Source organism: Pithys albifrons, chromosome 1 (assembly GCF_047495875.1).
Source record: "Pithys albifrons albifrons isolate INPA30051 chromosome 1, PitAlb_v1, whole genome shotgun sequence".
NCBI classification, from domain to species: domain Eukaryota; kingdom Metazoa; phylum Chordata; class Aves; order Passeriformes; family Thamnophilidae; genus Pithys; species Pithys albifrons.
In genome coordinates, this window is record NC_092458.1 from 10188658 (window position 1) to 10205738 (window position 17081).

The window sequence follows — 17081 nt, forward strand, 5'->3', positions numbered from 1 at the left end:
AAAATCTCAGCCCCATGGCAGGTAGAAGGTGTTGCAATGTCTGATGGTGCAGTGAATAATACCCAGATCCTGGTAGAGGAAATGTAAGGATCTCATATATTCCCTGGGCAGAACACGATGCTTCAGCACAGTAGCAGACCACTTGCAGAGAACAAATAATCTGCAATGGACTCTGTGGGCACTCCTGAAACTGCTTTTCAGCAGGGCTGAGGTACCTGATTCAAGATCACCGCTCAGGCCATTCTACAACAGATCAACATTTACAATCTTTGAAAAATCAGTCAAAATTTTCAGTGTTTCTGTCTGCAACACACACAGTTTTGCAGCCAATAAAAAACTTGCAGAGATTTTGTGCAGAAAGGGTCCTTTCTAAGAGCTTCTACACCTTCTTTAGACTGAAGGGGTGCCAACTTGCACCTCATAGGCTACAAGGTTGTGGGTTTCTTTGAAAATGTGGTGGGACATCTCTCACTCTCTCTTACTCAGAGGAGATAGGATTCATCCTAAAGTGCAGCTATGGTCACTGCTAAAAATATCAGGTGTAGATAGCCTACTGTACCCAGAAAGTTGGGTAGCAAAGCATTCAGGATACAACGTTTGGAGGGAAAATGCACTCACAAATATTTCTATGTTAGCGATCAGGATAATAAAGAGCAAAAGTGAGAGAAGTGCTGGCTCTCAATCTCTGTCCTTACAGTGCTTTCTCTAACACTTACATCAGCTGCCTCTAAGGTGTACTGGCTACAACAGGCACTTCTGCGCATCACATCAAAGTGGTCAAGAGGCTCTCCCCTTTCAAACAAGCACTTACACTGCAAGGTTGAAAAGTCATGTTCCCTTTGGATATTTTTCCTGGCTTAGTTAAGTTTGAAAAATAGACCTCTCAAGATCATTTATAGTCTTTTGGATGAGATACTGAACCATTTAAGCTGAGGGAAAACTGGACCAACAAATTTCTATATATTATAGAGGAAGGCAAGCCACCCACAGACACCGTTTATTTGCAGGTTGGAGTGTGGAGTGTTGAGTCATTACAGATCCACCATGAGAGGAATCCCTTTCCTGTGGAATATAAGGCAGGTTCTGATATACCTGGTCCATACAGGGAGATGGAGATGGATCAGTGCCTCATCAGAGAGCCTGAATTTTGGTTAGGGTTGAGGTGGGTGCTAGGTGAGGCAGACTAGGACAGTTCTATCCACACTCAAGAGCAGAACTGAGAGAAACTGAGGAACTTTAAAGCAAAACTGTAATATGCTGCCAGGTACACAGCAGGTGGATGAGGGATTTCTAGAGAGGGTTGATTTGGGGCATTTAAGTCATGTTTTAAATGTTCCTTTCTTATATTGACTCATGAAATCTTTATGCTTCAACGCCTCCCAGCTACAGACACATAGTTGAGGCATAAGGAGTAATCATTGTCTTCATGCCCTGGCAATACTTGAGGATTGTTGGTAGCTTGCACAGTTCAAATAAGCCACTAGGCTGCTCTGATTTATCCCTTATAAGTAACTTAATGCTTGGTGAATTACACTTTTCTCTCATGTACTGTACTGCACTGCTCAGATCTTGCAGTTTCCAGAATCAGAGCTTTTATATTTCTGTAAATTTTGAATTTTAATCATGGACTTGGTGTTTATGATATTGGTAGGTCATTATTTATGCCAAACATTGTGCACCCTTCATCTCAGAGCTGTCAGTCCTTATACCACTGTGTCTGCATCATCTGAGGGACTGCTCTCTGCAGACTGTTAAAGTCACTCATTTCCTGGAAAGACTGTGAAATGCATATTTGGAAGAGGAACTGTCAAACATACATTTATTGATTACTTAATCAGAGATTTACATGGAGCCACAGCCCATGGCCAAACAGCCAAGAACCTCACTGGCACACACACAGGTAAGGGGACAACAATGCAGAAGAATGGAAGTTTGAAGTGGAAAGGACCTGCAGAAGGAAGAAACTTCCCCTAAAGCCTGAAGTGCCCTCACAGAACTGATACACCATTCTGGAGAGTGCAGAGGAAGGAACCATCACATCAAGAGAGACACTGGAGCTGAGCAAGGCAGCTCCATCTGCTCCCTGTGTAACAACCTGTGCAGCTCAGAAAAGGTGACAGCTGAAGGTAGTGGATAACCCTCTTCTGAGAGGTGCAGAGAGAGGCACCCACATGCTGACCACACATGCTCTCTAGAGAGGTGTGCAGCTTACAGGGCCTTGTGTCAGGGGTGTCTCCAAGACACTACCAACCCTCACACAGTTCACTATTACCTGCTACTGTTGTTTCATGTGAGCACCTGTGATACAGCCAGAGTACTATCAGGAAGGATTACAGAGCCCTGAGGGTGGTGATAAGGGACTCTGGAGTACAGGAAGCTCTTTCATCAGTCCTGCCAGTAGAGGGAAGGGTTTTAAAAGAGCTAGTCAAAACAAGTGAATCAGCAAATGGCTACAGCAAAATAGGCAGGAGTTTGACTGGTCAGACCATGGGACTCACTTTGAGAAATGTGGTCTACTGGAGGTTGATGGGGTCGATCTGTCAGGGAAGGGGAGGAATGTCTTCAGTCACAGGCTTGCCAAGCTGGGAAAGTGGGCTTTACACTACAGTTGTCAGGGGAGGGCAAGCTCAATCCACCCCACTCCTACCACTTTGATGGCAGTGCCAGGAAGAGACATCCAGAGCCTGAAGAGGGATTGCAGGTCAGCAGGAGGGCAGCTCAAGGGTGGCCCAAAGGAATTTCCCCAATACCATCCAGTAAGTCAGCTTCCTTGAGACCCAGCTTAAATGCCTCTATGAAAACACATACAGCATGGGGAATAAACCAGGTGCACTACAGACGTGCACACACCCACAGGGTGTGATCACATTGGTATCATGAAGTTGTGGTAATATGGCAACTGTGACTGGAATTCTCGAATGGAAGAATACAGGCTCTTTAGGAAGGACAGGAAGGGGACATAAGGAAAGGGTGTCTCCCTCTATGTCAATGACCAGCTGAAGTGAATGGATCTCTGCCTGGAGAAGAATAAGGAGCTGACCAAGAGCTTATCGGTCAAGATTAAAGGAACAGCAAGGACAGGTGACATTATAGTGGGGGTCACCCAACCAGGAAGTCTGAGTGGGTGAGGTCCTTATACATAGTTAAGGGCACCCTCACATCCTCAAATCCTGGTCCTTGTGGGGGACTTCAATCACCCTGACATCTGCTGGAGGGACACCACAGCATGGCATAAACAATCCAGGAGGTTCTTGGAATGTGTTGATGTTAACTTCCTTCTCCAAGTGATAGAGCAACCAATGAGGAGAAGTGCCATGCTGGACCCTGTTCTTGCCAACAAGAAGGGGCTGTTGAAGAATAGGCAAGGGCTGTCTTGGCTGTAGTGATCATGGAATGGTGGAGTTCAGGATCTTTAGGGCAGCAAGGAGGGTGCACAGCAAGTTCACTACCCTGAACTTCAGAAGAGAATACTTTGGCCTCTTCAGGTACCTGATTGGTAGAGTGCCATGAGATAGAGTCCTACAGTGAAGAGTGGCCCAAGATAGGTGGTTAATATTCAAGGATTGCCTCCTCCAAGCTCAAGTGCAATGCAGCCCAACAAAGAGTAAGTCAGGAAAAAATGCCAGGAGGCTTGTGTGGATGAGCAAGTAGCTTTTAGACAAACAGAAACCTTACAGAATGTGGAAGCTGGGAAAGATAGTCTGGGGGAAGTTCAGAGAGGTCATCTGAGCAGCCAGGGATCAGGTTGGGAAAGGTAAAGCCCTATAGAATTAAACCTTTCAGGGATAGTAAGGGCAACAATAAAAGCTTCTATAGGCACATTTGGTGATAAAAGGAGTGCTAGGTAAAACATGGGTCCTCTCTGTAAGGAAACAGGAGACCCAACCACCCAGAACTTGGTGAAGGCTGAGGTACTCAATGACTTCTTCAACAACAAGTGCTTTAGCCACACTGCCCAAGTCACCAAAGGCAAAGGCGGGGATTGGGAGAATGAAAGAACATTCACCATAGGCAAAAATGGGGTTTGAGACCATTTAATGAGCCTGAAGGTGTCAAAATCTGTAGGACTTGATGACCTCTGTGGGTCTGAGGGAACTGGTGGAGGAAATGGCTAAGCCATTATCTATCATATTTGAGAAGTCATGGTAGTCCAGTGAAGTTCCCACTGACTGAAAAAGAGGAAACATAACCCCCATTTTCAAATAGGTAGAAAGGAAGACTCGGGGACCTAGAGGCCAGTCAATCTCACCTCTATGTCCTACAAGTTACTGGAGCAGATCTCCTGGAAACTATGCTAAGACACATGGAAAATGAGGAGGTCATTTGTGACAGCCAACATGACTTCACAAAAGGCAAAGCATGTCTTACAATTTTGGTGACTTTCTATGACGGGATTACAGCACTGGTGGATAAGGAAAGAACAAGTGATGCCATCTGCCTGGACCTGTGCAAAGCATTTCACACTGTCGTAGACAACATCCTTGTCTCTAAACCAAAGAGACATGAATTTGATGGGTGGATCACTCAGTGGATAAGGAACTGGCTGTGTGATCACACTCAAATAGTTTCAGTCAAAGGCTCATTGCTCAAGTGAAGATTAAAGATGAGTGGCATTCCTCGGGAATTGGTATTGAGGCTGGTTCTGTTTAACATCTTTGTCAGTGACATGGACAGTGAGACTGAGTGCACCCTCAGCAAGTTTTCTCATGGCACCCAGTTGTGTGGTGTGGTTGAAGTTCTGGACATAAGGGATGCCATCCAGAGTCATCTTGACAGGCTTGAGAGATGGGCCATGCAAGCCTCAAGAAGTTCCAAAAGGCCAAATGCAAGATCCTGTGTGTGGGTCAGGACAATCCCAAGCACAAGTACAGGCTGGGCAGAGAATATATTGTGAACAACCCTGCGGAGAAATACTTGAACATGACCCAGAAATGTGTGCTTGCAGCCCAGAAAGCCAACCCTGTCCTGGGCTTCATCAAAAGCAGTGTGGCCAACAGAGTACTGCATCCACCTCTGTAATCAGCACAAGATAGTTGTGGATTTGTTGAAACGGATCTAGAGAAGAGCCACAAAAATGATCAGAGGGATGGAGCACCTCTTCTATGAAGACAGGATGAGAAAGTTGGGGCTGTTCATCCTGAAGAAGAGAAGGCTAGGTAGAGATCTTACAGCAGCCTTCCAGTACCTAAAGTGAGCCTACAAGAAAGATAGAGAGGGGTATTTTACAAGGGCATGTAGTGACAGGACAAGAGGTAATGTCTTTAACTGAGAGTAGGTTCAGATTAGATACTAGAAAGAAATTCTTTGCTGTAAGGGTGGTGACATACTGGAACAGGTTGCCCGGAGAAGCTGTGTATGCCCCATCCCTGGATGTGTTCAAGGAGAGGCTTGCTGAGTCTCTGAGTAACCCAGTTTAGTGGAAAGTGTCCCTGCCCATGGCAGGGGTGTTGGAACTAGATGATCTTTAAGCTCTCTTCCAACACAAACCATTCTATGATTCGATTATTCTATATTCATATTTTCAGAGGGGAAAAAATTAATTTGTGTAATGGGTTTGATCCATGGCTTCCTCAGTAAATGGTGTAACTAAGGAAGTGGACACTACAAGGTACTCCACATGTGTTTTCCATGTAACAGAGGAGGAGGGGAGGTAGAAGGGAGTTTAGCTTTCCTTCTTCCGGGAGGTGGGAGTAGGAGAAGCCTGGACGATCTGTTCTGTTTCTGTTGGGTTTTTTTTCCCTGGCCCGGGATGTGGGTGAGATTGTTTCATGCTTGTTCTCCCTTTCCTGAAGTCTTTAATTGTATTTGTCTGTTTCATTTGTGGTTTGAGTTTGTGTCCCCTTATTTCTTGTTAAGCATTCTTCCCTTTTCCCTTTTTTTCCTTCCCCCCCCCCCACCCCGCCCCGGGTGGGGCCCCACCTAGTGTGTAAATTGCATACGTGTTTGTGGATGTTAGAAAATACAATTTCTTTTTAAGTCAGTTCAGTTTCTTTTGAGTTCTATTTTCTTTTCACTTTTTTCTCCCCTCCTTTGCTGGGAAGGCTTTGGGAGGAGGGGGAGGGAGGCAGTCCAGGGTTGGTAAAGCACTAGGCCAAACCTGAGACAGTTTGTCTAATAAAGTTGCATATTTCTGTTTTAAGAATACATATTTCCAGTAACTATATCACTGTATGAAATAGATTTGCTGATTATAAATAGGTATACTTGTAGTAAATTTAGTGTACATGTTTTTATATATTCTAAACATAAACTGCATACTTTCCAAGAAAGCCAAAACACAACAAGATGCTTAATGAGTGACCCAAGGGCTTTGGCTTCAACTGTATAGATAATTTAAATCTGAACATGACACTGGATGTGATAAAAATATTACAGTTAAATTAGAACATGACCAACACAATAGCATCTGCTTCTTTGATATCAAAGGTCTTTGGCTCTGCTTTAACATTTGTTTTTCATAAATCCCCTTGGCATTTTATGTAGGAGCTGAAAAATATTCCATGACGGTGACCAAATCCATTGTTATCTCTTAATTACATAATTGGTTCTGAATAAAGGCAACACACCAATATGATATGGATCACTGTGGTTAATCTTATAAATATAAAAGAAGACCAGGACTGATCCTCAGCTTGGATGCCAAGCAGCACTAGTTAGCTTGTGCTTTAGACTGCTGCATGCTTACAGCCTTTCTGACTTGCTTTGGAGGCAGCTGGATGCAGGAAGCTCGGACAGAGATTCAGGGAATGAGCAAACAGCTAAGCAGCCTAGATAATCAAAGGGGTGCCTTGGGCTTGCTGTCTGCCCCCATTTGTCTAGTAGCCTAGACATCACATATCTAGCCATGCAACTCAGCCAGTCTATTCATTTTGTCAGAAAGAACCTGAAATTAAAGAAAGGAAGGAAGAAGAACAAGGTCCACAGCTGCCCCTCCCCTCCCCAACCCCCTCCTCCCCTTCCTTTTTTTCACCCTAGCAGTTTTAAAAGAAACACAATTAAAAGGATCCTTGCATAATTGCAGTAAAAGTTTTCTGCCTGGAAATGTGCATACGTAGGGTAGGGGCTGAACATCATTCTTTACCTATTTTTTGTAGTTGAAGAATAATAAACCAAACCCAGATCAACCCAATGTTCTGCATGTAAAGATTCTTGTGCAGTATCTTACTGTGCAACGAGATGTGTGTACACAACAGTGTAAAGTTTTAAGTGTGTTTCAAGACAGAAAATAAACCAGAAGCTTACCTTCCTAATAATGAATGTTTGGACATCTCAAGCAACGTATATTTAGGTAGTGCCATGTCCTGGCCACATCTGAAAACTGGCTTGGTAACCTCCCTTCTCCTACAATGTGTCTTCAGCCTGTGCCCTACAACTTGAATGCACCAATAATGTGCCCTTTCCTACTATATACTGTTGTGCCTCATCAGGAGTTGAGTCTCCATTGCCCTTGGCCATTTGAGTCTTTGAACTGTGTGAAAAATAGCCCAGTACAAGATGCTCAGCACAGCTGACTTCATGGCCAGTAGTTGTTACCAACTGAAGTGTTGCTTTGGGAAGGTTCTTAACCATTAGAGAAAAAATGACAGCAGTACCACAGCTTATCTTGGGTATGTTTTTCATCTTTTATGTGTTTAGATTAAGGTCAGCTTTTGCAGACAGATCCTCTAATCACGTGTACACAAGGTGTTTTTATTTATTAAGCTTGATGCCACTGGTTTCACCCTTAAATGTCATTCAATGATTTCCATTCATGCTTTTTAAGCATTTCATTACTGGTCAACTCTGGGGCAAAATAAGTAAGCAATGGCCTTGAACATGTGGGAAAAACTGACCCTTGCTGCCAAGGAGTTAAAGTATTAAAGTGCATAAGCCATTTCCTGTAACAGTTGTCAAGCTAATTTACAGTAAATTACTTAGTCCATGTGTTTATTATTCAGATATAAACCCACTGACTCAGCATGAAAATGACACTACACTGCTATAATCATAGACTAATTTCTACAACTATAGCCACTACACTCCCAAACTGAATCAGTAACAAAACAGTAGCTTTTAAGCAAGTTAATTTAGGCTGCATTGCACCATCCAGTGATGAGGGTAACACTGATGGGCATTGCTGCTGCACAGCTTCATGTAACTCCATTAAAAAAAAAAAAGTAATATTCTCTAATAAATAATGGTTTAATTGGAAAGAATGAACTTAAAACATGGAATAAAATTTAATACAAAAGAAAATCACTATCATCTTCATTGAAAATGTTTTCCCTACCAGAAGATAACACTTCTGAAGCTCTTGTTGACCAACTACCCTGCTCTCTACCCAGTGCAAAACAGCCAGCCCACTACTGAAAGTATTTAGCATAAGGGATGTAGGGGTGCCTATTGATGTTGTTTTTCTATCTGATAATTTCCAGGTGATGTTTAGATTTTAAGTAGTATTAGAAGATAAAGTTGTTAAAACATGGGAATATTTAGTAACCACTGAAAATCAACACCTGCTAGGAAAATGTTAAATTCAAGTTGACTTTCCATTAGTTCCATGTCTCATGTTGTGATTTAATTGCAGATTGATCCTTTATATCATGGCATTACATACAGGGCTCCTGAGGGAGCCTGAGCTGAATATACAAGACACCACTTCACAATCCCCAGTTTCTAGTAATAAGAAAGCACATTCTTCACTAGTTTTATAACACAGGTGCTGTACACTGCTATTTCTGGTTTTTTATTTCACTTTGAAAGCAAAGTGAGCAGTGGAAAAAGTAAAAGACATCACTCCTCACCGATTTTACCACTAAAAAACTAGAAAATTAATATTAATTAGATAAAAATGAACCATGCAAGTTTCATCTTTTATTGCTTTACAGAAACCATGCTCAACTGATGATGCAAGTGAAGAAGAAACCAAATCAACTCACAGGGCTATGAGTATATATTTGTAGTCAACAGAAAGGCTTTCAGGGACTTCAGTTAGTATTAGATTACAGTTATCATATTTACATTTAAAAGTATTCCCCTCTGTGTCCTTACACAAATTATTAGCCTATTCAAATTCAATGAAAGATAAGTGGAAGATGAAAAAGTATGCATTAAATATCTGACAGAGAGTGATTAAAGAAAAAACATTTTGAAAGCTGGCAGTCTGGCTCTTCTTTCTGACTTCTCATCAGGGGAATATTTCCCCTCAGAGCCTGGTCATTTTGTATCCCATCAACTCGGTGCATTAGGAAGAACAAGAAATAGGTTTCTCTGCTTTCAAATGATTGTATTAAAAAAATACAAAAAGAAAAGAAAGGATCTTTCAGTATACCGTACTTCTGAAAAAAAAAATACACACACGAAATATACCTCAAACATCCATGTTGTTGATGTCTGAATGTTTATATATTCACCTGTTGCTCTCACACTATCTTCCTCAATTTTTAATTTGCAAGAACAAGTTAGGAAAAAGCAGTAGCTAATGACAAAATGCTTTATCTGGATAAAACACCTTGTTCCAGTAAGTAGCATTTTCCTTTCTCTTTAGAATGCATAGCCTTTATTTCAAAAGTTAATCAAATAGCTGCTGTTTTCCAGTAATTTGAACTAGTCATAAAAGTATATTTGATTATTGTATAATCAGTAGTATAAAATAAATATGTTCTGCTCAGTTGCACTTCCATGAAATCAGATTTTTCTGACACTCCAAAATGCCTGTAGTGGACCCAGAGAAGGCTATGTAACTGGTCTAAGGAGGAAAAAGCTGAACAAATGCATGAGTAGAATCATAGAATATCCTGAGTTGGAAGGACCCACAAGGATCATCAAATCCAACTCCTGGCCCTGCACAGGGCCATCCCCAAGAGTCACATCATGTGCCTGAAAGTATCATTCAAATACTTCTTGAACTATGTCAGGCTTGGTGCAGTGACCACTGCCCTAGGAAGCCTCTTCTGGTGCCCAACCACCCTCTTGGTGAAGAATCTTTTCCTGATATCCTCCCCTGACATAATTTCAGGTCATTTCCTCGGGTCCTGTCACTGGTCACTGCAGAAGAGAGACCAGTGCCTGCCTCAACTTTCCCCAGTTGTAACTGCAATGAGGGTTATAGAAGGCAAGTGACTTCAGCCACTCCTCATATGGCTGCCCCTCTAGGCCCTACAAGGAGCAGCTGAGTACTGGCATGACTATCCTGATCCACATCTTTTGAGAAACCTAGCAAACAAATACTAACCCCAGACTAAAATCAAAGCCAGACAGAAGATCCATGGTTTAAACCATTTCTTGTGCAGCGTCTTTTTTGTTTAAAATAGAAAAACTGCTATAAGTGCTATAAGTCAGTAAATAAGTCAACATTTCATACATTTATCCATTTATATAATTTAGACTATAATGACAAATTACATTAAAATAGCCTTTATCTCCAAAATTATCTTAAATATATTTGTGAACAGTAGAAACTGAAACAATTTATATTATGATCACAATAAAGACTCAGTTAAAAAATCTTTATTATACTAATTTCAAGAAAAATAAATTTAATTTCACTTTTTTGCAGCTGTCCTTACACTTTAAAAGGAAGAAGTATGCAATATAGAACAATAAGCATTTTCAATTTCTTTTAAACATTAACAAGATTTGGGTAACTAGAATATCAGTGCACATCATGTGGACTGAAACATGGTTATCAGCTGACAAGGTTGTAAATGGTGATGTGAGGTTCAAAACCTTAACTCTCTAGTTCTGAACTCTGAGGCCCAAAATACCATTCAAAGGAATTTATTAAAGAACAAGAAAACCTTTCAGACCCCTCACCAGAAGACAGAGCTCTGGGAGAGCTCACGGATATGAAGTTAAGAGAAAATATTGAACATCTGTTTATCAGTTCAAACTGCTGCAAAAGACCATCCTGCTCTGGACTGTGACTTACTGAAAAAAATCAAAATAAGAAACAAGAGATGCTTTCCCAGTACAGGTTCATAGCTGTTGAGAGGCAGCAACTTCACTTTGGGAACACAAACAAAACATGGGACTCAGAGGTGAGAAGTGTCTGTCAAACAGCTGTGTCTGTGCAAACGTTGTGCACAACATACCTGCTCTACCCACTTGAAACAGGGGAACAAAGCTATGAATCTGTCTTCTATGTTTTTTCATTAAATGATTTTAGACACGTACCGGGGAGCAATAGAGAGCTATCCTTAAATCATCCTATGACTTGCTGTTTCTGGTTTTATCTGAGCTACAAGAGATAAAGCTTTTTTCATGCCCTTTTCATTGGAAGGGTAAGAATAACTTCTTAATGAATGCTACCTTGCTCATTTCAGGCAATTTCTGCCTTCATTTGCATTCTCTAAACCTTCACTGTTACTCATACAAACACTCAAAATGAATGTGAGAGCCGACTGCAATATTACTTACTGTAAGCTAATGTGGACACCAGTTCAGGAACTCAATAAGCACTCTGAAATTAAGACTTCAGACATTACTAACTGTTTTTTTAACTCGTCAGCTTTTAAACCTTTGGATCTGAAAGTCATAGGAGGCTGCTCCTCACTCGGGCATAGGAAGCAGTCAAAAAGGCACTTTGTTCCAAATCTTGTAATTTACACATTGGAACACAGAGAAGAAACTGATCTTTGATCTAAATTTAATTAAACACTTTTCTCATTGACATACAAGCTTCTTCTCTCCTTACAGTTCATTCACAGACTAAGAAATTCTTAATTTTTTCCAGTCATTACCATATTTCACAGCACAGCTAACAAGGCTTAATACAGGAAAAAATGCATTTCAGCAACCAAAGCATTGTAATGGGTATGAGTGCAAACATCCATTGGTATGAGATTTGTTAAGAGACAAAGCATTTTATCAGTTTTCAAAGACAAGCCATATTTTGAGCATAGAAGAGCCAGTTTTGGTGGGATTATAGGGCTCTCCCAAAATGCTAAATATTTGCAATGAAAACTTCTCTCCCAACTCCTTTCATACAATACATAAGATACTCTGTGCTCTCTTCCATCGGGGTTTATGAGACTACAGGAAGGAAAACTTGCTTTGAGTAATAATATTTGCAAAAGAAGCCTCCAGTACACAATCTTCTTTGTGCTGGAATGCTGGTGATGACTTTCCACAATTCAGTCTAATTGTGGAAGAAAAGGGAGCTGTCATAGAAGCACCAAACAGAATACAGTCCATATATTTTTCAGGGATCCTGAGACATAGGTTCTTATATGTCATTCAGATTTGCAGGATAAAATCTTCTCTTTGCATTCCTTGAGTCCTATCTCCCTATTTTGGGGAAGAAGGTTTTACTTTCCTTGAGTTGAATGAAAGCATGGACCTTTGCTTCAGACACTGTTATAGAGAAGACAGGAGCTCAGCATGGAGGTGTTAATGGTATTGCTTTCATGGCTTTAAAAATTCAAGAACAAGTAATCTCATTTGCTTTTAGTATGAAACCTGAAATTCTATTTACCATATTAAATTAGTAAGGTCTTCAGGAGCACTGTCTGACAGCTAAACATCACTGCCATGTTAAAAGAGGGTTTTCAAGCTCTGGACCTTATTACCTATACTGGTCTCCTAGTCCTCCCCATGGATCAACTGTTCTCCATGACACTACAACAGTAGAAAACTGAAGTTGTAGAAAACATAATCCAAACTCAGAGGTAAGAACCCCTCAAACCTAAAATTTGTCCAAAGTTGTAGCAATTAATTAATCAGAAGTCTTAAAAAAACTTACCTTTAAAATTTGGTCTGATTCTAGCATCATAGCCCGATGTCCTTCCCATCAATTTGTCCAAAAAATCTGAAGGAGACAGGGTCTGTGAGGGGGATTTTCCAGATCTTGCATCATGTTCTTTACAGAAAGTTGTCCTAAATAAATTATTAACCACCATTAGCTGATATTTAGTTTGTATTGTATTCAAGTCATGGAGAAATTATAGCACCAAATAAAATTGTTTCAATTCAGGGAAGGTAGTGATTAATATTTTTATAGAATAATATACTCTTTCATCTGAAAACTTTATTCTAGAAATAAAAATGAGTTTTAGGTAGTATGCATGAACACAGTTTTCTATTCAGAAAATAAACCTTAGCTTTAAAAATAAATTTAGCATAGTTTTAAGGCCTTAGAAGATCCAATTTACTCTCCACCTTAATGTGTAGAGCAATCCTCCACTGACTTTGATACCCTATTTCATATCATTATTTTAATTACATGCATGCTGTTAAAACTATATGTTAACACCGATTTAAAGTGGTCTTAAACTTCCAAACAATAGCCTGTAACACCTTCCAAGAAACACTGAAAAATGCTGGGTTTGTTAATGCTGGGAAAGATATAGATGGAAAAAAAAAACTGGGGTTTACAGATCCTACCAAATAAAGATTTAAATCACGCTAGTAAATGTCTGTATTCGTCCACAACATGGCAAAAAGGGTTCTGGAGTCAGTCACAGCTGATTTTATGGGAGTTTTGCCCCCACTCAATGAGGATTGACTAATAAAATTTATTATCATCAGCTGGTATTTATAGGCAAGCTCTTGAAATACATCTGTTTTCAAGATTTAAGAGCAAACTTCTAGTACCATATGATGCATGTGAAATGCTGTGTACATAGCATATTACATATTGCAAGCACATTATGTATTGTAGAGAAAGACAGTTTAGGAGTTCCCCATAGTTGTTCCCTAGGGAGAAAGGAAGTAGAATGAAATCGTCATATTTAGTTTGTAGAGGCAAGATTTAATAATAAAACATTATCTTGATTCCTAAATGACCAGTTTCAATGTGCCTCTTTCAAATTTATCTTTGAGCTAAATTAAAAGTAATTCTGACTGACTTCTTAGCCACTCTCCATTTATATATATGCCCAAAGGGAACCACTAAGTTTTAGGAATGTTTCATGGGGTATTTTGTGCATTTATATGCAACTATGGAAAGTCAGATATACATGTGATCATCTGAAATGAGAAGCAAATATGAAATCCTTTTGGTCTTTACAAAAGCACCAGAATAGTTAAAAGGCAAGGTGATTTCTTCTTCAAGTAAATTCTTGTGGTGTGATTCCATACGCTTTTTCAGGTTCCACTTATAGGGGGTGGTTGCTTCTTTTTGCTTTTGTCGGTGACATGATGCTATTTAAAATATCTTTAATATTTAATGCATAGCAGATGATATATCCCACATGAATAATAAAAAAAATCATTTAAGGTAATGAAAACAGAAAAATTAATCTAGTACACCTACTTGGGATATTCCTAGACAAATTACTTTTGTTTTCATTCTGAGCCTACTAGTTCTGAGTTGTGTTGTGATCTCAGGCTCAGAAATATAAACACTGTGTTTCACTCTGTCACTGTATGTGTACCTCATCACTTGTAAAAAAAACACTTTTACACACAGACACAACTGTATTTACAGATGCAGAGCAGCATAGAATATGATAGTTAATCTCATCTAAAATGGTAGTTAGGTTAGTAATACTGACCTGTTTGCTTACTACCACAAAAAGTCAATAGCTGAGCCAAAGCTCATGAAACATTAAAAAAAAAAATTTAGAAACACTGCTACTTTAAGTGAGCACAATACCGGTCTGACCCAGGATTTTCCCAAAATCAGAGGGCTGGTTCTCTAATTTCAAATAACTACATCCCTTACAAAACTGGTACAATCATTTTCAAAGAGGAGGGAACCAAAGCAACTTCCTAAACAAGCTGTGCTGGGAGCACAGAATTTGCATTTTGGAAGAAAAGACAAAGAAACTGGTTTTAGCTATATTGATATTCAGTGAAAAGAAAACCACGTCTTTGAATCAGAAAATGGGAAATAGATCACCCAAACTTGAGATTATTATTTTTTGTGTTTGTTACCAAGCAACGAGTCTCCGAGTGTAAAAGGGATAGTCTATATAGAATGAACACAAAACACTCTGAAATACAGCAAACAAACTAGGTTAATGTGACGTAGTATCTTTATACTTATGATTCCCACAACCTTTTGACAAATATTATTACAGAGTGGTATCACCTACCTGAAATGGTTTGTCTCTAAGAAAAATGCAAACAAGGTTGTCAAAATTTTCACTAGCTGCCGGTTCATTCCTTCTGCTTTCTGTGATGATTTGGAAAATATCCCAGAAACGATTCCAGAGAGATGCAGGGGGAAAGTAAGCTGCTGCTGCTGTCTAGATTTCCAAATTCAGCTACAATTTAATTTTCTTGACAATCAGGAAGAGAAGGTCTGGATCTCTATAAAGTGGGGGTAAAAGAGAAGTGCCAGTCCTTGGAATCATGGTCAGGTCAAGCCTAGGCTCATCTCCAGCACCCAGCACAAAAGAGATAAGGCATCAAACCCAGTCGTTCCCCCGACTTGCTTTTGGTGATTGCCAGGTGGGGGGCGGGAGGGGGGGGTGGAGGGGAGGGAAGAAAAGAAGAAAAGAAATTGAAAGAAAGGAAAAGAAGAGGAAACCCAACTATGCGAGGAGCATCAGGCAAAAGGGAAGAGCGCTGGCAGCAGTTCTGTTGCCGGTATGTTTAATTCCCCTTTCGCTTGGAAAATTAGTATTTATGAACGGTGGTGGGGCTACTGGGTTCGTCCGCTTTCCCCCTTTTTGGGTAGGGAAGCGTCGGCGTTGCCGGGGAGGAAGGGAAAGAGGTTGTGCTGGAGAGCGGGCGCGGGTCCGCGGGAGCCCCGGTCGCTGTGCTGGAATGGGGCGGGAGGGAGCGCGCATTCAGCGCTCGGACAGCTCCGCGCCCGCGCTGCGCATGCGGGGCGGGGGGGACTGCGGGGGCGCGCCCGGGGGGTGCCCGCGGGGTGCGGGGCCGCGCGCGGGGGATGCCGTGTGCGGGGGCTTTGCGGGGAGGGAGCGGGTGGTATCCCCTGGAAGGGCGTGCGGGGGCGTGTGTTTCGGCGATTGGGAACGCGCGGGTGTGTTGGCTGCGGGGTGTCCCTGCGTGGCGTGGGGGTGTCCCTGCATGGCGTGGGGGTGTTCCTGCTTGAGCGGGGGGCTGTGAGTGCGGGGGTGGCTGTGTGGGTGTGTGTTTGTGTGTATGTGTCTGTGTGTGTGTATTCGCGTGATGTGTTTGTGAGTGGGGGAGTCCCGCGTGGGGTCCGCGGGGTCGCTGTCGGGGGACGGGTGCGAGCACACGCCGCGGGAGGCGCTGCGGCACCATCGGGCACTGGGGCGGGCGCTCCACGGGCAGGGGAGAGGCGGGAGGTGCCGCCGTTTCTCTGGGGTCTGTGTCCAGGCGGGAGGTGCCGCCTTTCCTCTGGTATCTGTGGAGAGGCAGAGCGAGGGAGCTCCCCGTCCTCGATGAGGAGAAGGAGGATGGGAAGGGAAGGGACGAGCACCCAAGTGGCTGAGGGAGCCTCGAGAGGAGACGACAGATAGGGGACCATATTAATGTGTGCAAATATCTACTGCGGGGGGTGCCAGGCTCCTATCGGTGGTGCCAGCCACTAGGACGAGAGGCAACAGGCAGAAAGTAATGCACAGGAAATTCCACCTGAATACGAAGAACTTCTTTAGTGTGCCTATAACTGAGCACTGGAACTGATTGCCCAGAGAGGCTGTGGAGTCTCCCTTACTGGAGGTATTCAAGAACTGTCTGGATCCAGTTCTGTGCCATGTGTTCTGGGATAAGCCTGCTTGAGCAGGGAGCTTGGACCACAAGACCCACTGTAGTCCCTTTCAACCTGACTTATTCTGTGATTTTATGGTGGGTGTGGAAGAGGACAGTCCCTGCAGCTGAACGTCCCATGGAGTTGGACCCTTTGTGGGAGCTATTCCATGAAGACCCAAGTGGGTGTGAGCAGGAGAAGTGGAAAAAGAAAACAGTTTGAGGAAGTTTGTGGAAAAACCAAAGGGGAAGATTGGATAATCTCCATTTCTGTCAATTTTATTTCTCCATGGTGTAGAGAAGAAAACAATGCAGCAGCTTACTAGGGGATGTTTTCATCTTTAGACCCCAACATTTAGGAAGATCCTTTTCTTTTTATGCATAGGGAGTGAGAGCAGGGAATGTAATTACCATAGACCCCAGAGAAGACCAGTGTCATAATAGAGGTTAGGCCCAGTTTTGTCGTTCTCCAAAGC

The 17081-nt window shown here is 41.9% G+C and overlaps 1 protein-coding gene across 2 annotated transcripts in view; it reads right to left on the reverse strand.

Moving 5' to 3' along the window:
* GLRA2 (glycine receptor alpha 2) overlaps positions 1–15370 on the reverse strand; it is a 136183-nt gene extending 120813 nt beyond the window's left edge. For both annotated transcript variants that reach the window (XM_071569625.1, XM_071569608.1), the window contains exons 1-2: positions 15018–15370; positions 12722–12855 (exon numbers count right to left, since the gene is read on the reverse strand). In XM_071569625.1, coding sequence (XP_071425726.1) covers positions 12722–12855; positions 15018–15085 — 202 coding nt within the window. In that variant the 5' untranslated portion in view covers positions 15086–15370. The remainder of the gene's footprint in view (positions 1–12721; positions 12856–15017) is intronic.
* Positions 15371–17081: the final 1711 nt, after the last annotated feature.